The following is a 23546-nucleotide window of genomic DNA, read 5'->3' on the forward strand; positions in this document are numbered from 1 at the left end:
TTTTTACGTGCTTTCCTCCCTACCGTGTTTCGCCCCATGCTGAAATTATATAGGTAATTCATTATAGGTACTCACATTAACACTTAGAGGTTAACTGTCTAATAATACTTCCCACCTGTTCATATATCATACAAAGCACTAAGATGTGGTACACAGTACACAAGGAACCGTGGTTCATTGCTTACCCAGGATAAATGGCTCACAGTAATCGCTCGTACCCACCCCCTCTTAGGAAATGTTAGGTCATGTTTTATACAAAAACCGTTGAGAATTAATTCCAAAAAATAGTCTCAGACAAGCCTAATGATCTACATTACACATGCAATTCACACATAGTTAAGTAAGAGTTAGATTATTAAAGTAACAACAAAAAGAAACTCACCTTTTTTTGACGTTTTTGCTTGAGTAGAAGACTAAGACGCGGCTCACAGTGAGTATATTGCGACAGACCCACGGCGAATAGACCAAACTTCTTGACGTGGCAAGGGAGTCTCGACATAATTTTTGCGCGAGCTAGCAACGTTAGGTATGGCCGGTAGGTACTATGGTTCATACTGTACACGCGGTTCATTGGCTACCACCCTACCCTATTCAAGAACGCATTTACATTTCTAATGAGAATCGAAAAGTCTCATCATTCTATCCAGTTCAATGTTAGACCTTGGTCTGATTAGCCAATGTAAACAGTTGTTCGAGGTTCAACGCACTAATCTGTGGACAGACGATTGATTAGTATGTTCTGCTATTGTCTGACTCCAAGGTTTGTCTGTGTCGGGAGTGCACGAGCGTGGACCTTCTTTGGTCATGGGTATCCATCTATAGAAAACGTCATTCATGCCTAATTACTTGATGTGAATGTTATCACGAAGCTGTTGGTTTCATAGATTAGTTTAGGAGTTACTTTTAGTTTTATAAGGTGTGTTCATTTGATTATGATCGGTTTTAAGACCTTGCTATTAGGTTGACTGGCATGTAATAAGTGTAGCGACCATGCTTATTGGAGTCGAAGGACCCCGTGATGTCAAAAAATCTTCAATAAACAACACATTTACTTAGCGGTTCCGTACCCAAACAACTGATACTAAGCTTCTTTGAACAAGAAGAGGTCTGAACCATAGAAGATGATAAGTATCTCTTATAACACCTTCAAACCTTAGACACCTAACAAAACCCCCAACAAATAGGCACAAGGGTACATTACGATAACATCATAAGGTCTAGTTCACAACGCACTTTGTATTCGATACAGTCGGACCTCTCATTACAATACAATGTGATACAGTGATTACTCATGTATTTGGCTAATGTCGATCGTAACAGCAGTCAGGGTTGGTTGTGAAATCCGATGGTCGTAAATCAATCAGGCGTTTGCTATTGTTAAATGGTTGTTGTCATTAATTAAATAATAATAACGAGTACGTGGTTATTGGATATCTTGTAGGAAGTCTACCGCTGAATGCAATCCTGATTTTAGTCTCTGGTTTTCAGGATTTTTTCAGGGATTTTTAGCAACCCTAAGTTAAGCCTCATACATGGGAAAAACAAACAAATGTTTGTTAACTTTAATGTGGTAACAACGTTCTTTTTAGTACTCTGCTTTTGTCATTTGCTTTATCTTTCATTAAAACAGGCGATAACTTACACATACTTTGAACTGTGATAATACTACAAGAGATTCATCATAATTTTGTGCCGCTTCAAAGCCTGTATATTACTTAAGATTAAGACTAATAAACTCATTAGACAGTAAAATTGAACTCTGGGGCAAAATAAATATAATTTCTTGTAAAGTAGTTTCGCTATATATTTACTACGACTGTAGCTTATAATTTTGGCCTAACCTTGCTATTGGGTAATCACAACCTTCAGGATAAAACTGAAAGTTATTTTTTGATAAAAGTTGTTTGTATTTCGTGTTGCCCTTGGGAACAACAGATACCTATTAAGCTGTCTCCAAGAGTAGTGAATGTTTGACCCTTACTGATTTGTGTGTCACCTCATTTTGTTGGCACTTTAGAACTAATTAAGTAATAACCTTCAACCTTAGGTTTAGACCTTTTATTAAAATATATTCTAGTAATGGTGTCCAGAATGTCACCGCTAGGTCTTCAGGCAGATGGGATTGCAGAGGACATATATAACGCCTACTGAAATAATGATAGCATTGCAACCTTTGATGAGATGCGTGGTAAATGTGAGTAGGCGCATAAAAACAGTTTTAATTTATTGACTGTTTTATATTACCTGTATTTGTTGATTGAAGTAGTAATTAGGATTAGTGATTGATGATGTGTTATCTAGATAAACTTTTTAATACATGTGTGTATGAGTAAAAACATATTTACATCCTACAAACGAATATTTTGGCAAAGTTCTACAAAATGTTTTATTAACTGTCTGTTAAAAATTACGTTTCCTATATTAAGCAAAATTTCAGGTACCTATACCAGTCAAAAAGCCAGGTCCTGAACAATAAAATTAATTATCAACGTTGTTCTAACTTCAAGAACAAGTTTGAGGACGGAACCAACTGCTCAAACAACATAATTTTTAATTGCTTTGTGATTAGGTAGACGCGTCTTCAACTGAAAAATAACGGTACTGAAGGTAAATAATGCCTAAATAAAGGTTTAGGCATCCTTTATAGCTTCGAGTGAGAGTTTTAATAGTAATAAATCATAGTTTGCCTTTGATTAAATTACGACCACTCATAACGATGCAGACCATTGAATACACTTTGATGTCGACTTAACATTTGATCTTTCAGTTTGATTTATAGATTAAATCCTATTGATCGTAAGTTAATGAGCATTCAACTCGATCCATAGCAACAATAAAGCTGATCTATCACAATACAGTCAATCTTATCGGCAACACCGCGCGGCCGGACAATTGCCTTTGCAACACTATTTTTACTCTGATCTTGGACGAACGCCATCAGCTGAGCTAACGCCAGTTCACTAGTACTAACCCCACAGATATACGTACCCGCTCCCACAAAATTCTTAAATATATTACTAACCCATAACCTCGACCGAGAACCATCAATGAGCACCCGTTTCAATGAGATTCGCTTTATTTCGTGCGTTACATATACACGCCAAGGTTCGTGAGCGCTTCAGTTCGGGAGTATGGCGACGTGATCGCGCACCGCGGCGGCCATGGCGCGCCAACGATGGACGCTAGCTCTAATTTTAATCTGCCTGCCTATCCTTGCCACAGTGATAACCGCATTCCGAGTACGCGATTTACCCAAAGCCGATAGTGTGAAACACGATATAAAAAAGCAAAAGTGTGAAGACTGTGATGTGAAGGTCGGTCATAAGTTGCATAGTGTTAAAATCGAAAGTGATAAACATGTGTTTGAGGATTTGAAGAAGGTGGGACGAGAGAAGCAACAACAAGTCCATCAGAAGGCTGATAGTAAACCTGCTCACAAATACGATTTCAGAAGTGACGAAGACGACGACGATGACGATGAAAAGGATATTTTGAAAATTAAATCCGGATTTAAACAGGAAATTCCCGTAAGTAAAGTGAAATCCCAGGCTAGTAAAAAGTTATCAAAATTAGGGGACGATGACGATGATGACGATATCAAACCCAGTGTGTTGAAAAAAACTAAAGTTGTTGACATCAAAAGTGATCAGAAGCCGAAAAAGGATGTTAAGATCTCGAAAGTAAAAGAATCACTATCAAAAACCTTGAAACGTACCGATGACGATGACGACGATGATGATAATGATGATGACGACGTTGATGACGATGATGATGATGCAGATGATGATGATGATAACTACGGCGTTAAACCACATGTGTTATCTAAATCAAAACCATTTGAAATAAAAAAATCTGACAGCAAACCTAGGCGGCCCGAATTCAAACCTACTCCACCAAAGTCAAAAGAAATTTATGATGACGACGATGATGATGAAAAACCACGAGCTACAACAAAGAAATCGGAAGTTAAAAAAAATGCAAGCTCTAATCATAAATTAAAACAAGATACAAAGAGCTCAGAAAGTAAAGAGTCAAAGTCGAAGGAAATCGAAGATGATGATGATGATGATGATGATGACGACGACGACGATGATGATGATGATGACGATGAAGATTTCTATAGTGGAACATTGTCTAGTATATTAGAAACATTCAATATGCTAGGTTTAAAAATTGATCCAAGCCTTGAAACGCAAGAAACAAAAGATGCTGAGCACAAAATTAAAGAACATGAAAAGGATAGTAAGGATAAAGCTAAAGAAAAACAGAAGCTTGAAGCAGCAATTAAAACAACTAGTAAGAAAAGCGATGTTGATGCAGATTCACAAAAGAGCAAAGTGTCTTCATCTTTTTCCTTTTTCGCAAACATTTTTGGTGATGAAAAAAGTGCCGCTGATGGAGATGACGATGAAGACGATGAAGATGATGATGATGATGACGATGACGACGATGATGATGACGACGATGATGATGATGACGATGATGACGACGACGATGTCACAAAAAGGAAGTCACCAAAAATAAATAAAATTGATACAAAAACCCTTCTTCAAGACCCTAAAAAAGAAGTCAAAGAGAAAATAGAAATTTTAAAGAAAGCATCCAAAGAGGTTATCAAAGAGAAACCTGAAGAAAAAAAACCTGAGCCGAGACCAAAACCTGAACCTAAAAAGGCAGAACCAGTAAAAAAAGAAACAAAAGAAGTCAAAAGTAGAGTAAAAGAAGACGTTAAGGATGAAAAGCCTACCCCAAAAGAAAAATCTAAAGATTCCTCTGAAAAAGTAGCATCTAAGAAAGAAGATATAAAAGAACCAAAGCACACTGAAGATAAGCTTGATAAACCTAAGAAAGAAGCTCCAAAGAAAGATCACGAAAAAGATACCTTCAAAACTAAAGCTAGTCATGAAAAAGATGATAAGGTTTCCAGTCATGAGGACCTCAAAGGTACAGAAAAGATAGTTCCAGAGCATAAGAAAAAGTATCCCATCAAAGACACTTACAATATGTACGATGCAAAAAAAGAAGCTAAATCTGAATCTGCGAAAAAATCAGATAAAACATCTAAAGAAAAGTTTGATGATAGCCCAGAAATGTCTTCGTCGACCGAGAGTCATTTAAAACACGTTACGGACGCTTTGCACAGACGGAATTTGCTCAAAAGTGAATTTGAAGATTTCTATGCATTCTTTCCTACTTTTGCACCAAATTTTTCTCGAATCCATAACCCGGAATGCAGGCGTCACGGACAGATTGTGTTGAGGCAATTACGAGGAACGAAACTCTGGGCCCTGAATAGTAAGTATCTATAATTTGTAATATTTTATTCCAAGCACGACCTCACAATCAGAGCTTAGAAATTCAACACTCGTATTTTGAGATTTATACCGGTAAACCAAAATAATTACAATACCTTACTACTATTTATATTGGCAATGTTTCAGAGTTTTTCTCAGCAGATGTTAGGTAGAAAAAAACTATAAATAAGTACTTATTGCAGTTCATTAATCAAGGGTTTTAATGTTTCTAAAGGAAGGAGTTTTATTATACCAGCCAGTGGTCACTATCATAATATTTATTTTTTTATTTAATGTGGACACAAAGTTGTAGCCTAGCACATAATACACAAAGGGATAATAAAGTGTAGTATACAAACATTGGTCTGCCCTTGACTTGTTTGCGTTGGCCTCAGGTGCTCCCAAAGGCTTTGCATAGTTGAACGATTCAGAAATGTTTCATTACAGTGCTCGACGCTACTGCGAAGATTCCCTCGGGTATCTTGCAAGGTAATGGCATCCAGCTTGGTGACTTCGACCAGTGTTTGGGGAGCCGTGCGAGAGTGCAGTTGGAAAGTGGCAGCGTCGTGAAGGTCCAAGGAAAGTACTGCTTGGCTCGGCTGGACGTGAAAGCGGAACATCCCGAGCTGGAGTTACCAGTGCATCTGGCGCAAGCCAAGAACTTGATCAGGAGTCGGATCGATGATGTGAGTTTCAGTTATAAATAATTGTTTTGTGTTGCCGTCACGTATGTTGCCCTGAGTTCGGAAACAAACAGGATTTACATTCAAAATATTATACTGCTCATTTCTCGATTCAATATTTTCAATGTTCAAGTTCAAGAAATGTACGTCATTTTTTGTGTTAGAAAATTTTAGACCCATTGAAGAGCTAGCTTCAAAGTTCAAAAGTAACAGGGCAAGTTTTCAGTACGTAACCGGGAAAGCGTTTCGAACACTCAACGGTAAATACTTTCCGACACTTACAAGCTACGTGGCAAAAGAACTGAACTAAAATAAATCAAACACGAATTTCGCTTGGGAACAGTCGTAACCATCTTATGTTCGTAAGGGTATCCATTTGGTTTATAGTTTAGTAGTAACACTTTCCTTCTATCTCTACCCATGATCTTTAGGTACCGAAAAGCAATTCATGTACTTACTTTGCAGTCTTCGATTAATAAATAATAATAAATCAAAACGCGATATTACATACTAGTTGTTGCCAGTCGTTTCACCTGTATCCCGAGAAATCGTCATTTATATGCAATTTTGGAGTTCATCTTTACAAACAATACAAAAATACAAGTCTTAGACCTAGTAAATGCAAAAGTAACTGCATTGTTGCGCGTAACTGGTCTGTTTGTCGCATCATCATGCCAAAATTATGGAACCGATTCCAATGAAATTTGGTACACAGGCAGTTTAAAGTCTGTTAAAGGGCGCAAGCTACTTTTTATCTAGTGCGCAACTAGATAAAAAGTGTTAATCCGCTAAGAACAGCTAGTAACACATAAATGAGTATTCCCTTGGCGACAAGTTGCATCATTTGTCTGTCAAAGTACGCATCGAACATGCATGTGTGCCAACCGTGGTAGACGTTGAGTGACCGTTGTCCGTCTACTCCGAAATATGACGATAGGATTCGTGACCATAATTCCGAATACGGACAGACGGACGATCAATGCCATTGAAGAGTATTATATGCGTAAAGTGAGCCAAATTGCACTTGGATATACGTACTCGTAGGATTTCATAAAAATCTTAGAGATTATACAAGTAAATAGTTTTTGTAAGATTGAAAAATGTTTGTAGATTCATTATAAGAAAGCTGTGAGATGTGAGATGATGAATCCGATATAAACTAAATTATTATTTTATTTTGAACATTCAATCTAGACAGATAGAAATAAAAAAGGAAACATAATTTATTTACGTAGAACTTTTACTATCAAAAAAAATTATAATTTTATTTGGTAGACTATCAGTGTGTTTGTATTATGTTCTAATTTGCTTTGCATTTAATTGTTGAATGATATTGAGATGGATTTCCTCGGGGTTATTTTTGTCATCTTATAATAGCAACCATACTAATTAAGAGCGTGACGAATGCAATTATTTTAATTTGTATTGAGTCACTTTCACTTTCGAAGCTTTATTAATAGCGTATTCCATGTTATAATTGCTGTATTATTTTAACGTATATATTTTGAAAACCCCATTTTATTTACAAGGCTTGCTGCAAACCTGTGAAATTATACCATTCAACCTATGTATTGGTACTCTTTGCCTTGTAGCTCCGAAACAGATGCATTAAAGATTGCAATTTGAAAGCTAAAATTAAAGTGTAATAAACATAATGATGGTTAAACATCAAATGATTTTGACATACATTATAATTTGTACTTTAAGAGTTATGGTTGCGAATGTTTTTTTATCGTATCGCATTTCAATTATTTTTCTGTAAAATCATAAACCACATAAATAATAATCTAGATTCTAGAATAAGAAGAACTTCAAACACTAAGCGTGCCCTAATTGTTTAGCCAGGTCACTTCGTGCCGCGATTTTCAACGTTGAGCTGGGGCGTCTGCGTGCCAGCTGCCTGCAACCCTGAGGATGTGGAGGTGGTCATCAAGGATGCAGTCAAGCACTACCAGCACACCAGCGGCGTGGTCGTGCGAGTCAAGGTGGATGAGGAAGACTGTCATGTGGAGGAAGGGGATTGGTGGGAAGATTGGACTGAAGTGCCTACGCTCTTGACATTGTTAGTATGATTGTTTGTTTTTGTTTTAGCAGCTAGTTTCCACCAGTAGTTTCGCTGTGAGACTGATAAAAAGTAGCGCATAGCTTTCCTTGCGGCACTAATAACCGCATAGACAAGCACTGGCACAACCATCTGACCAAGACGCTCTGTGGCCAATGATGATAGCCTTTCTCAAAAAGTGGGTTACCTAACACTGAAGTATTTTTTCAAATCGTATGCGCAATGGAGATTATTTAGTTTCTTCAAAACATAGTACCAAACATGACACTAAATAATACAAACCCAAATATTGAGTTAATCAGGTAGGTACGTCAGACACCTAGCTAGATAGAGGACATTTCACAGGTATTTTCGCTTCGAAATCAGGTTTTACTGAGAAATGTTACTTAGTATAAGTATAGAAGTAGACGAAAATATGAATGTAAAAAAATATTCGTTTGTCCAATAAATAGCGTAATAGGTACTAAGATTATGACGACGACAGTTTTTATGAGCGATCCGGTTTCAGATAGCTAAAGAGTATAAAAATAGTTTGTTTTTAATTAAAGTCTTCTTCGCCGTTAATTACATTGGGTGAGGATTATGAAGATTTATGGTCTATTTTTATCTCGATACAGGAAGTCGGAAAAGAAAAGTATTTTCAGTATGTCTGCCTTTTTATATGTGATTATATTTTTAATTATGAACTTTTTATCACCCACCAGAATCTGTAGATTTTTAATTCCTGTAGTATAGTTATCGGCACGAATCTTGAGCTCTGACCTACATCAGAAGTGATTTATTAGCAAAGAACCAATCCCGAGTGACGGCTATGACGCGATGCACTGCGGGCCAATCACCGCTTTGGCCCGCCCCCGCGCCTCACTCAGTACCACAAAAGGGACCCAATAAATTACTTCTGGCAGGTGAAGGTCAGAGCTCAAGATTCGTGCCGATAACTATACCTAAGTATTTCATATGTATCATATTATTTACTTACACTGAAACTGGATACTAAGACCCTTAATTTTTTCTGTTGTATTTTGAAGAATTAAATATGTTTTATAGATTCAAAATGTCGCATTTCCAGATCGTTCTATGGTGTCATCATTTTGCTGGTACTTGTGGCGACGATTCAAGACTTTATTGCTAGAAGACCAGAAGGCGAAGGTGATGAGAATGGTGAAAAGGCGGAAGGTGATGAAGAGGCTAAGGATGAAGAAAAAGCAAGTGGCAGTAAGAAATCAGGTGAAATAAACTTTGTCGATTTTAATCATGTTAATATTATGGTTAATTTACCTTATGACCAACAAGCTGAGTTTTTGAGTGTGTTTTGTCAAGCACAAGTATTACTATTACAAAATCATTATCTGTAATTCTGTGCAGTGACATAATCAAGGCCAAGTCTATATATTTTTGAAAAGGCTCGCATCCAAGAGCGCATGCAATATTTTCGTATTACTCATAGGTCCTCGAATTTTCATGACCTGACTTTAAATCCCTGTGTCGTTCTAAACTTATTCACGTCGAAATAATCTAAATACAATACGTAAAAAGACGTTATCCATCTTGTATAAGTTCATTTTTACCTTGAACTGGCACCAGTTTTCCTATTTAGTTTTAATTTACCAAAAAAGATCAATTCAAGCGAATGACGGAATAAGGAAAATTGGTCTTCAATTGTTTTATGTTCAACGAAACGTACCCGCACACTACAGACAAAAAGTTCGGCCAACAGTTGACCCGATGTTGCCATTTTTTTTTTAAGAATATCTATATTCCAATCAAAGTGTTCAGTCGGTTTGATACCGGCTAAATACCTGATCTTTGTAATGTGCGTGCTACCATTCATCTTTACACTGATTTATGAGCTCAAACAATCAACTGACGAATGAAATCAACTGCTGAATCTTTTTAATGTGCCAGGATCTAAAACCCACCTTGGTCACTTCGCCGTTCTGCCAAGGCTTTGTAGAAACTACAATGAATTAGCAAAGAACCTCAACCTTGATATTACCCGTAAGATGTCTGTATGTAAAAAGGACCTTACGGCTCATATTGTCAAAATATTAATATTAATTTCTCTAAATGTACCTAAATTATGTTCGTTCGTCTTTAATACTTTTCTTACTAAGTGTTTTGTTTTATGTGTTTTTGTTATATGTTTATTTACAAATTAAGTACTAAGTAAATGAATGTCAAACTTTCTTGTTGCATCTAGTTATCATTAAGTAAATGCTGTGGTTTCCTGTAATTGGGGAAACACAGTAATCAGTTCCTATGTATTTGTGTTTAATATATGTGATCTGTGTATCTTCTGTTGGAAAACCTATAAATAAATAAAAATAAATAAATAAACTGACTAAAAGTTTGTAGTGAGCTAGTACTCTAACTGATACTCTTTCTTCCCCACAGGTGGTTTCCTAAGCTCCTTCTCCCTATACTACACGCTGAGCAAGCTGACGGCTCCCGGTACTGATGATGAGATCTCCTGCATCCATGGAGTCAGAGGCATCGCTACTATCGCTCTGCTGGTCGCCCATAAGTTCCTGCCCGTTGCTGTCATGCCGTATACTAATCGGTTGAGGATCACGGAGGTAAGGAAAAGAGGTTATAAAGTCATTTAAGATATTTGGTGAATTTGGAAGGTAAGAATGAAGGACATAGCGGGTGATGGCCAGCCCATATTTAAGAATATTTTCTCCTATCAGTAGTTAATAAATGTAGTAGTCTTGTTAATATACAAAACAAAATAGTCTAATCTAAATATACCATGTGAAAAAGTTTCATTTAGAAACCTCAAACCATGAAGATTCTATGGCAATTCAAAACACCTATTAGAATAAAACGGCAATTTCATACTTTAACGTATGTGTATTTGGTATTGAAAGGTACCTACATAGTTTTAATTTGTTAGACTATAATGAAAAAATGACAGTGTCTTACTATATTTTACAACTCATTCATTTGTTATTAGTTTCTATTCTAGCAACAAATAATTGAACAAAGGTTAATAGGTAATCATTTATTTATCAGTCGTTGAGCTTCAAAATCTAAATATTCGAGTATCTAATCATTTCCACGTTTGACGTGTTACGTGAGAATGCTTTCACAAGCCATACAGTATTCATAGTATGAAGCTTTGTTTTAAATTCATATTGATTTATAAATAAACTGGAGTTATAACTCGGTCTGCAAAATTTACTTGTAGGTATTGTATCTTTGGTAAATTCTCTTAAAGTAGATAGAAGTAGGTAATTTGATGATTGAAAGTGCACCTGTAACATAAACTTCTATGTCATGTTTCAGAAACCATAATTCTCGTATCATTTCAATTGTTTGAATGAAACCCGTTTGGCATTTAGGGAATCCCTGTATACAGATTATTTAAATCTTTAAGGCCTTCAATATTTCAGTTAAATCATTAGTTAAAACGTCAAAAATCCCATTAGCTACTTCCGTGGGTCTAATTTTGGCAAATCGGCCTTGTGTGTCGGTGATCCACGGTAAGAGTGCGTGCAAATACTATGTATGTATGTGTGTGTGAAAGAAAAAACAGAGAAAGAAGATGACGACATGAAACAATTTGACAAATTTCCAAAAACACGCACGTCTATTAACCTAATATTCGTGCTAAACACACCATTGGCACAGATTGGGCAACATTACGATATTGTTCAAGCCGCCAAGGTGCTTAACCTTAGCCGTGGAATCTTATTCGGAGCATCTGCGTGAAAAGCATGCTGTAAAATAAATGGCTATAGTGATGGGAGGTGTCGATAGTTTTCTGTAAAATTATATCGATGTTAATGTGTCGATATTATGAAAGAATTGCGGAGAACTCAGAACTCAGACGATACATAAAGCGATTTGATTGCTCCAGGGATTTAATAAACAAATACTTGGCAACAATTGTTACCTGAAAAAGTTGTATCTACACTTACTTTTTTGTCTGTTTATCGAATAAAATGTTCCCTGTCTGTTTTTGTTATAATGGCCTAATTCCAGGCGTTCCAAAAAGCAGTAACATAGTTTTAGCTCTTGGGGATTCATGTAGGAATACAATATTTATATTTTGAGACATAATGTTACGAAGAAATGGAAATAAAAATTACAGCTTGTTTTGCTCAAAACTACAAAAATAATCAAACAGTAAAAACGTTAATCATTAAAAACATCAATCTAAACACCCAAACAAACCGTCTTTAACACAACAGTTTGTTATTAAATCAATCACAGAACAACCAAAATATCGACTCAACGTTTCCCAGCACTATTTTATGACGAAATTCTTATTAGTAAGGCAGAAGGGTGATATTCGCGTAACATTCGCTCATTTATTTTGTGTTATCATTGGCGAGTTGCCATGAACATTGCTGAGCTGTGTCCGGCCGACACTACTGAAATGTGCGATATACTGGGCAAACTGTAGCGAAATTACCAGGATTCCTTAAACTTTTTAGTCATTAGTCTGATTGCTGCCTAAGGGCCAAGATTTTTTTTGTAAAAGGCTTGCTTGTCCATTTTTACCGACAGACAGTGAAGCTTTGTCTCAGTTTGATGGGAATATTGATGTATTAACAGAGTCACTGAATATTTTAGGTTCTTTTTAATCCTATAAAAACGTAAAATCCTTGATTCTCAAATAGCTACTGAAGACCATCAAATTGGATGTCTGCTGTTTTGCCAAGATTCTGCGTCATATTTAAGTATAAAAGTCAGGCTTAAGTTTCTTCAATGAATGGACAAATGGTGACCGCGGATATAATTATTACAAATCAGGTTCAAAATGTAGCAAAAATAAAGATCACTGTTCCGTTCCCTACAGCAATTTAGGCACTGATTCACTGTATTTCTTCCAAATATAAACAAATGACTCACTCCATATGTACTAATGAATTTAATTCGAGACATGTGCCTACATAATTCAGCTTAACGTCCTAACCTTGGGAACAACGGCTGTAATTCAAGAACTGAGATTAGGAAGACTTAGAAGTCTCTTGTAACGACTCATTTGCATTACTCCGTAGGTACTTAATATTACAAATAGGTTTGTCTGGGTAAATTGTGAGGCTGGAGTGAAGTATTGTTTTGTTAATTATTAAAATGCTGATGAAAATTTATGCAATTATGCTCTTTTACAACCATACCTTTGAGACAAGGTTAAAAGGAAGACGCAAAAAACACAACTAATACCAAATTAAAAATATATCAATCGCTTATTATTTTTCAAGTAGGTAGGAGTTATTCTTAAGACTACAACAGTATCTAATTTAATTAGTTTGTAAGGCTCTCTGATATCTGGACTTTCTTGATTTGGTGAGACGACTATTGACGTGACCAAAGGAAAAGCTAACCATAGTGTATACAGCTGACTACAAATTCATCATGTGGTTACCAGGCCAAATGCATTATAAATATGTTCAGTCGATTATTACGTTAAAAGTTTTACATTTAATTTTCTTATGGTCCTGTCTTCTTCACACAACTTTTTCCTTTGTTTCCAGTTGGCCAGTTCCCCCCTCTGGTCTTGGTGCCGAGCTGGATGGATGTTCACCGACTGCTTCCTACTCCTCAGTGGGGCGCTGACGGCTCATAGGATATCTGTTGACAACGATACCGGTGCTCCTAGAAGACTTTTCTCTAGATATATGAGGTATTTAAACATTAAGCAATATCATTTTAACCAACTTCATAAAAAAGAGGTTCTCACTTTGACCTATAGTATGTATGGCAAACTTAGGAGAAGGATTTAGGAATATCATTAAAGTAAAACAAGTCTCTGTCATTCTCAAAACTTATTTACGAATAATATGGATAGAAAAGTACGTTACTAGGTATAACTAGATACATATCTACCTACATTTATCTTTATGTTTTTTTTAAATAATTATACATATTATTTTGTTTATTTAAATGCTTTGTGGTTGTGTGAAAAGGCCAGAAGTGAGACACAATAAGCGCCTACAACATTAAAGTCATTGATTGAACACTCAGTAACTCATTGCTATTGTAAAACTGTAGGAACTTTTCTTCAATACCTATTAACAATACCTGTTTATTTTCCTGTACAAAGAATCAAAAACGATTACAATTATCATCTAGCATGAGAAAAACCTAGATGAATAGGATTACAATTTCGTTCCAAACCGGTTGTAATTTGATCAACGATTCATCATCAGAATAAAAAGGTTTTGAAGAATTTTGTAATTGCGGAAATTCCAATTCAATAAAATAATTAAATAACATTATAATTGTTGGTATTTTCCGATTCATATTCAGCTGTATTTTTATATTGTTGTTTACATGATTCCGTAAATATTTTGATCGGCATTTTTTTCATGATACCAATTTGGTCAAATCTGTTATGACGATAAGTTTCCTGACCCTCACAATAAGACAAAAAAAGTTAATCTTAACAAAAACATTATTAACCGAAGCTCGGAAAATCCAAGCTCCAAAATTAAAGTAGGCTCTATAAATAAGCATGAAGCACGGAGTTAGGAAAGATGAGCGGATACGCTATAATGCAGGTAGGTCAATCCTCTAGGTCAAATTCGTATGGTGGGTATGACCAAAACGATCAGTTACGAGTGAACTAACTAGACGTTAGGGTTCTTTGAGACATCTGTCAACAAATTTTGGTTATTACTAAAAATGATCGGATCCAAAGAAGACTTATGAAGGCGAAACAGCCATTTTCCGTGTACCCGCATTTTTGCGCGCTACGTTCTTAGGCGATTTTCCGTTATGGCACCTCCGCTAGTCATTTTGTTCTCCATGGTACGAAGGTATTTAAATAAAAAACACTAACTTAAGGAAATTAAGAACCATGCTATTAGAAATATGAATCATTAATTGAACATTTAATTGATTGAGTCAGGGGAAAAACTGAGAGCTTGTTTCTAAAGATACAAAAGCGATCATCTTGTTGAAAATTTTTTGTTTGTTTATATTTTTTCTGGTAACTATGTTTTTTACCTATAAGCAGGATATACTAGCATAGTTCGTTTGCCGATTTATCGATTATAACATAGCTAAAGATTTTTTTGTGAATAAATTAAAGGTATATTTTGGCATTTATAGTCTTGCCTTTCCCAACTATTTTGGGCTTGTCAAAGTACCTACATGCGGCATATTAGCTGACGATCGACAAGCTTTGACGATGTGACGAGAGCTAGATTCAAGGTTAAACTGGTGACTGGTAGTCAGGTGACCATTGGTCACCTAAAGACTGACCATGGTTAGTAACTTTCTTGATTACAAAATGCAGAGTACAAAATTTTCTAGATATGAGGAAAATCACCACACGATATGACAAAGATCACCCACGAGAAATGACATAATTATGTAAATAAATATTATATTAAAGTGTACTTGACAATTATTACAATGAAGTAAATGTTATTGGAATAATTTTCAACTTACCTAATGTAATATATGTATCCCAACTGTATTTTACTTTGTTATAAAACAATTTCACTATATTTATTTATGCACATTTAGATGCAAAACCTATCTCTATCATTTATTATTGCAAAACCTAAACACATTACAAAAATAGTACACAGCATAATAATATACGGCACAAATATTTTGCGCCTATTTTTAGCAGTGACAGCAAACAAGGATCAAAATTGTGCGAAAACGCAATAATTAACATTCCTTTAGCAGTAGCAAAGTGCTAAAATAACAATAAATTGACAAGCCTTATAATAATTTGAAGTACAAACATAAGACGAACCTTTAACACTTAAAAAAACAGTAAACTAGAGTCTGTATCTAGTAATAGTTGTAAAACTTGATAAGCATAATTTTTTTCAATATGTGTTTGAAATTCTAAGCATTATTGTAACGTAAAAGTAAGCTTTTTCCTTTTTTATTTGGATGCTAAACTGGGTGAATCAATTGAGGTCTTTTATATCAAATGGCATCTCTAAATTAAAAACTACTTCGTATGACAAATTAGTATCTTTTGGAGGCTAGAAAACCAAAAAAACGTCTAATATTTTCATACTAGCTGTTTTAACCTTATGCCCTCCGAATTTTAATATTATTAATTTTGAATAATTACCACTAATTAGTTCCAAAAATGATTTCTTTTATTTGCTAGGTATCTGCTTCAGGAATTACCCATCTTTTGTGATCGTTAAGGTTCAGTTACTTTTCGTGGGAAAATTAATTAAAATTAATGTAGGTACTAGTTAAGCCGGCTTAATTAATAGATAATATTTTTTTCTTATTCACAAAATAGTAAAATATTAAATACACTTTGGACTTTAGAATTACTTATATATTTTGAATAGGTTTGTAACTTACCTGTATGTATAGTAAGTAGGTAAAGTTAAAAAAAAATGATGGTCCATGAAAATCCCTTGCTCAAATGTTCTTCAGTACAAACAAATTATGACATAAATAAATATTAATATTTAACGATATATATAAATAAAATCTGTTATACATATGTCAAGTAGATGTTAGGTTTGCCTTATTATGTCTATAGGTACAGTGGGCAAACATCTTGCATCTAGACTTCGGACTATTTACTATTGCAAATACATGCTACAAGATACTTTAGGTCATTATACCTACTGAATAACTACAATTCTTCTTTTCTGTATTATGTGTGTGTATCTGTGTACATGAACTATTAAATAAATAAATAACATCAAATGCTTAGCTTTTTCCCAACTATGTTAGGGCCATTTTCCAGTTTCAGCTGAGGGGCTTTGAATAGGGCAATAGCTTATCTGACCTCCTCAACCTACCTCATTCATACCAAAGATGAATATTTGTCAGATTGTCTGTCTTCTGACTACCTTAACTACTGCAAAACGTGTTAAAATGAGAGCTGGAACCCGCCAATTTACCGTGTGTTCCGCAATATAGAGGCACTCGTCATGATAAGACAGTCACCCATCCACGAACCGACCGCGCCAAGCGTTGCTTAAACTCATGATCGATCGAGTTACAAGCTCCTCTGATTAAATGCATACATAAACTTTACACTAATATTATATCTGATTTCGAATTTGTTTCTTTCCGGATGTGTAAACGTGATGTGTAGGTAGATATTATTTTAAGAACTGGGTAACCGCAAGAATTCCAACCCAAAAAATATTTTGGTAGGTTACCGAAGTATTTAAAATTAGAACCACAAAAAAAATGCAAAGATAACATGGCAGTTATAAAAAACCCAGGCCATAATTAGAGTTTATAAATAAAGCGGTCTCGAAAGGTTCTAAATTCAAACAAAAAAAGAAAAAAGACGTTTGCTTACGTGAATCCCACGTGTGATCCTGTGGTGAATCGAATGTTCATTTTAGCTCATTTAAATATATTTCATACGGAACCCCACCCTTGGAAACAGTTTATACCCTAAAGAATATCGCAGGAGATTTTCAAATAGTTACCAAATTAGTTATTAAGCAAAAAATGTAATTATGCAAATACAATAGACATCAAACTGCCAAATTATTATTTTTAATGGGTATGATAATTAAAGAGTCACGTTTTCTTTACTTGTAATACTAATCTTAGAGAGGAAAACTTTATTTGTTTGTAATGGATAAACTCAAAAACTACTGGAGTGATTTTTAAAATTCTTTCACCATTAGAAAGTTACATTATCTGCAAGTAACATAGGCTATATTTTATACCGGTATGGGCAGGAGTTCCCACGGGACGCGGGTGAAGTTGCGAGTAAACGGCTAGTATGCCATAAAATTATGATTTACAAAAAGCGTAATTATTTTAATTTCGAAACAAAATTGCTAATGAAATGTCGTTAATTATTTTACAAGATACATATATTACATTCAAATGATTACCCATATTAATTCTTGATTTGCTTTCAAAACATCTTAGGGATTTCCGGAAGGGACAGCGAAGCTTCAAAATTATGCAAATCAACGAAAAATATTCCACCGGATTTAAATTTCCAGATCTCGGAAACTATAATTTGATTTCTTTAGTCATATTTATTTTTGTCAATGTGAATTAAGGGTCAATTAAAAATTGTAGGATTTTGCATGATCAAATCTTGACGAATGTCTTGAAAACTAGGTGCTTGAGACAATCTTTACATTTTATCTAAACAGTTTTTTTTCTGTTTGTGGGAATCATTTTTTGTCTGATTCATTGTTGGTACTCCGTAGCTCCGAAACTATTGAGCCTATTTGAAAAAATATTTCGATTACACGACAATATCCAGAATATATTTTTTATGTCTACACTTTTAACTAATTAATCCATTTCAATGACATTGGTTACAGGCATAGGTAAACCAAAGGACAGATAATTTCTTCAGGATGCAAGTAAAACATCGGAAAATTATAGAAACAATGCTGTTCTTTAGAAAAATAGGACAGCTTTTTATGAGGACATAGTCAATTCCTTTATCATCTAAGAAAACAGCGAAAGACCATATTAAAAACAATGATATTCTATTGTATCCAGGTTAACACCAGCACTTCTCGCCGTGGTACTATTCTACGCTTACATTTGGGACAACATCTCAAGCGGGCCGATGTGGGGCACCTTCGTCACCAAGAACGCTGAGGTCTGCCAGGAGGGCTGGTGGTGGAACCTGCTCTATGTGCAGAATTACTTCGGCTTTGAGGATATGGTAAGTAGGAGCTACCGTTTGAAGTTTTAATATTAATAGTAGGTGGGTCTCTGTACTATTTTGAATTGTTTTCACATAAGATTTGAAGTTAGAAGGCTTTAGCTTAGCCCATGATTGCATATTTGTGTATTCAATTAAAGAAAGGAATAAATACATCTTTACTTATTAATTGTAGCAAAAGGATTAACAATACATTAAGAAGTTGTGATATATTTAACAAGTGGGCCAGACTTTGCAAGTATAGTTATTCTAATACTTCAAATTCGGGTTTTATTATAATCTGGTATATGTTAATTTTCTGAGTTTTTGAGTGAGTGTCTAAAGTCGATCCCAATCAATTACCACTTTCCCTAAAATAATTTTCTCCCTTTCAGTGTGCTCCCCAAACCCATCAACTAGCCCTGGACATGCAGCTAACCATCCTAGGCTGCATCATAGTCTGGCTGATACAAGCGAAGACTGGGCTGTACAAGATCCTCATACCAGGGCTGCACGTGTTCGCGGCGTACTCCAGATACACGACTGTGAGAGACCATCGCCTGACTATGCTGGCTTATCATGGAGTCAGGTATGTTTTTAACACTTATTGAACCTTACATAAAGACTGATTATTTTATTCATGTTTAAGAGGAAGAGTATAGAATAAATACATATGTTATTTATGACTAAAGCCCTAAGTTCGTAGTAGTACGTAGTAGTATACATACTCCTGTAAGTTCTTCGTATGTACTACCAAAGATTTTAACTATTAAAGAGTCCGAAAATAAATAGATCAATTAGACTTCACTGTCAATTTACTTTTTGGTTCACATGAAAAACGAGACTTTTAAAAGATGCTTTACCAATAAACAATTTTGTTCATATTCATTTTGCCATCCAGGCTTAGCCACATTTAACTAAACAAAGCATCAATAATCATTTGTTTCATCTATTCAATAATATGTAAATACAACCCTTTAGCGGAAATTATCCATGTTTGTAATAATTTGAATGACAACATTAGCTGTTTAGTGGCACTCAATTTTATTTGTTTGTACGTTTTGCGTGGGAGCCAACATTTATTTATGCATTTTACTTGTTAATATTTCACATGACATGCAAATTGAAATCGTTAGTGGACTATTTAGTTGTGCATTTGTTTTACAATGAACTCCTATTAGAATTCACTTGAACCATTTCTAATATTATAAATGCGAAAGTAACACTGTTTGTGTGTCTGTTGCGCTTTCACTACAAAAATACTGGACTTTAATGTTTCGTTACCTACAAATAGTATTGAGCCTGATAAAAGGCATACCAGAAAATAGTTACCTTGGACGCGGGTTATCGGTGGTCTTCATGAAATTTGAAAAAAAAAAAAATCAAGATGAAGACAACGTATATTTTGATGTTACGATAACGATTTTCACGTCACAATCGTTTCCTTAACTTTACCTAACTTAACCCATGTATCCGATCATATAAGTAAAACAAAACACCAACGCATTTTCCTTACAATCTCTTTTTAACTCAAGCCTGTTAAACTTCACAACTTCTAAAACTTGCTTACAAAACCCCGATACTTTAAGATGAACACTTAACAAGTCTTAAGTAAGTTGTCAGTTGGGAATTTTAATTTGGTCGTGTTTTCAGTGTTAGTCAGCTGTATAGGACGGCGCGATTGAGCTACACTTCGGTGCTTCATCGGTCTACCCCTTATCTGGTTGGCCTAAGTTTGGGGTTGGCTTTGAAGAACCCTACGGAACATGGAAAGGTATTTTTATTTTACTTGAATTTAAAGTACCTACATATGTATTGTTGGGGACTAAAACACATGAAATCCTTAATTATCAAAATTGTATGTGTTGAATTGTGTACATGTTATATCGCAGCCAGTAGTTAGAACCTAGATAAAATATTTTTTTTACTATGTTTTAGCGGGAACCAATGTAGCAACCTTCCCTAAAATAGATAAAACGATGTATTATATTTCAGGAGTTGAATTTATGTGGTGCTGATTGCGTAACGTAATGCTGCTATAATACAGTAAACTATAGTTAAGATAACGATTAGTTACAACTATTAAATAATATCGTTAATAACGTTATGTAATTCTTGTAAATTATTCCATATTGGAACATAAAAATTGATCATTATTTGTTATTATAAAAGGCCAAAGTACAAATGTAAAGGAAATAGCGAGCACATGATACTGTTGTATATCAATTTAACACTCTATCATTAAAAGTCCAGCAATTGCAATATTAAATGCATAATTGTTCAGAAATATAGGAGTCATTAATACAATCACAGTGGAGGAAAAATATTATAAAATGTATGATTCGAAAATCATAAAAAAATGCACGAATTTATATATAAAACAATAAATATTTGCAGTAGATGAATAATTTTGGCTATGAATGGTTTGTGTGAGAGGCAGTATGGCTGGAAAAAACACACAACACTAAGGAAATACTTAATCAGAGAGAAGAAGAGGTACACAAAGGAATTTTTCATAATGTTTTATACACAAATGTTCCGGTTTGACTTGTATACTAGTACTTACTTAGTACTAGTTACTCAACATAGTTGGGAAAAGGCAGATGATGATGAAACTAATTTAACAACAAAAATCTTTAAATTTTCCAGTTCATCCTCTCCATTGGCTGGTTATCCAGCACCGCTCTCTGGTGCCTCGTCTGGTGGGCTGGCATCGACGCCGGTTCTATCCAGTATCGGTACAGCTCCTCATTTGCCGCCCAATATGCTGCGCTTGCGCCTATCGCGTCGGCTCTCGCTATAGCGTGGGTCATTTATGCTGTCCATAGCAGTAATGGTAAGTACTTGATATATTTACTCTTTAACTTGAACGGTGAGAGAAAATACAGGCGAAAAAGTGCTATATTTTTTTAATATATTTTTTAATTTATTATTACTATAAAAAGACTTTGAAGATTAGTAGCTTAAGACTTTAGATAAATGAAGTAAATATTATATTTTTGCACTGTCTCATAAACTTTACCAGGACAATCAGATAGCTTTTCTATTATTAGATAGATTCTACTACATATAAGCTGCTGAGTAAAGTGATGATTAGGACTTTTCACGTAGGCTCATATAATACTGCAGATAATAAATGAATTACTACACATAAAGTCATTCTTAGCCATAAACTATGCATCGTTCTTAAATATTATTGAACATTATGATGAAACATCGTGCGAGACAGATTTGCACAAATGTGTAGCGATTATGCGCAATTTAGAAAAACATTATGATTCTGCATAAGCTTTAATGTTTGTGTTGTTCCACAGGTTTCCTGTCACGTTTCTTATGCTGCCGTCCTCTGGTCATGATCAGCCGTCTGTCATACGCTCTCTACCTCACCCAGTTCATTGTCTTCATTACTAATGTGGCTACCGTCAAGACTTCTAGAGAATTTACTTTAATATCTATGGTAAGGATAGTATCTTTATATCTTCAACAGTCTTGTTATTAAAACTTTATGGGTTTACTAGTGAAAAATCGATTTCTATTTCACAGATCGACGTCCAAGAGATATCAGCTATAATACTGTCTTCGACCATCCTAACGTTAACATTCGTTATACCGATGCAGAATCTACACAAAGTATTCTCATTCTCTTTTCCTTCTCTATCAAAATCTGAAAGTACCGACGAAACAAAAGAATCAGATGATGCTGCTGAAAATAAAGAAGAAGGCCAAAAAGAAGAAAAAGAGGAAGAAGAAGAAATCATAGAAGTACCACAAATAAGAAGCAGACAGCATTTGATAGCACACAGAGAAGTTCTTGAAGAAATTCCTGAAACAGAAGTTGAGTATGAAGCGCAAAGGGACAACGAAGGACTTGGAGAAATTTTAGAGGAGGAGGAAGAGGAAGAGGCTGGGGAAGAATCTATTGGAAATATGGACGACGATTTGGAAATAATTGAGGAAGAAGGTGGGGAAGACGAAGAAGATGAGTCGTGGTTGGAACGAGATCATTATGTACGAAGAAGGTCGCAACCAAGGGACGATGATCAAGATCTTGATGAATGGGAATGGACTGCGAATGGGAATCGCAACGGAGCTCAATATTATCGATACTCAAGGTAGCGTTATTTGTCTGTTAAATTAAATTATCTTTTTGAGTTTTGTTTTCTTGTTTCATTTTGTACATGCTCAAAGTAACGATTTTAAGTCACTTTGATACGAAAGTGGATGCAAAAGATTTAAATTATAAAATTAAGTCGATGAATTTTGATTTGTTTGATCTCTGTTTTTACCCGTTAGACGAACAAAGTCACGGGTAAAATCTAATGTTACGATATTTCACAGGTATAATTAAGCAAGTATCTGTCTGACCATATTGCCTATGCGAGAGAAATCGCGTCAAAGGATTAACGATTCACCTACTCATGTAGGTATAAAGAATTTAATTATATTCGAAGATCCAGTTTTTAAATATTTTGAGGCTAGATCCGCGAACATAAAATACATAAAATTATTTTACCTTGATTTGCATAATTTGTTTCTATACGCAGTATTTTACATATTTGAGCCCATAAAAGTACAAAAATGCGGAATCAGTATTGTCTCGTTGCCCTAGTCGCAGCCTCTAAAATGTTGAGCAATTTAAGTGTTCATTTCGCATTGCGTTATGTGACTTAAATGGTGCATTAGATTAGACTGCACCCAATGGCTAGAAACTAAAAAAGCTTTCCTTTCTAATGAGAATATTTTTCTTGGCTGCGTGGGACAGCGGATGTCTGTGCAAAAGGATGTAAATGGAACTGTGAGATTCAGCCAATCTTATATGGGAATAACATTGTTTACATATAGCTCATCATTTGTTTTATCAGTTTTATGTATTTCAATTCTAAAGTAACTGCACAATGAAATGAGGAGGATCTCGTTTCTAT

General features: G+C 35.0%; 1 protein-coding gene across 1 annotated transcript; it reads left to right on the forward strand.

Moving 5' to 3' along the window:
• Positions 1–2945: 2945 nt before the first annotated feature.
• On the forward strand, positions 2946–22781 carry LOC124632396. The gene is made up of 12 exons (XM_047167221.1): positions 2946–5295; positions 5742–5980; positions 7819–8039; positions 9109–9266; positions 10434–10615; positions 13526–13674; positions 18477–18645; positions 19020–19213; positions 20278–20398; positions 21274–21460; positions 21939–22081; positions 22168–22781. Exons 1-12 carry the CDS (start codon positions 3162–3164, stop codon positions 22738–22740), a joined length of 4470 nt encoding a protein of 1489 aa, XP_047023177.1. The 5' UTR covers positions 2946–3161; the 3' UTR covers positions 22741–22781.
• Positions 22782–23546: the final 765 nt, after the last annotated feature.

The sequence above is a fragment of the Helicoverpa zea genome, chromosome 8 (genome assembly GCF_022581195.2).
Source record: "Helicoverpa zea isolate HzStark_Cry1AcR chromosome 8, ilHelZeax1.1, whole genome shotgun sequence".
Lineage (NCBI taxonomy): Eukaryota > Metazoa > Arthropoda > Insecta > Lepidoptera > Noctuidae > Helicoverpa > Helicoverpa zea.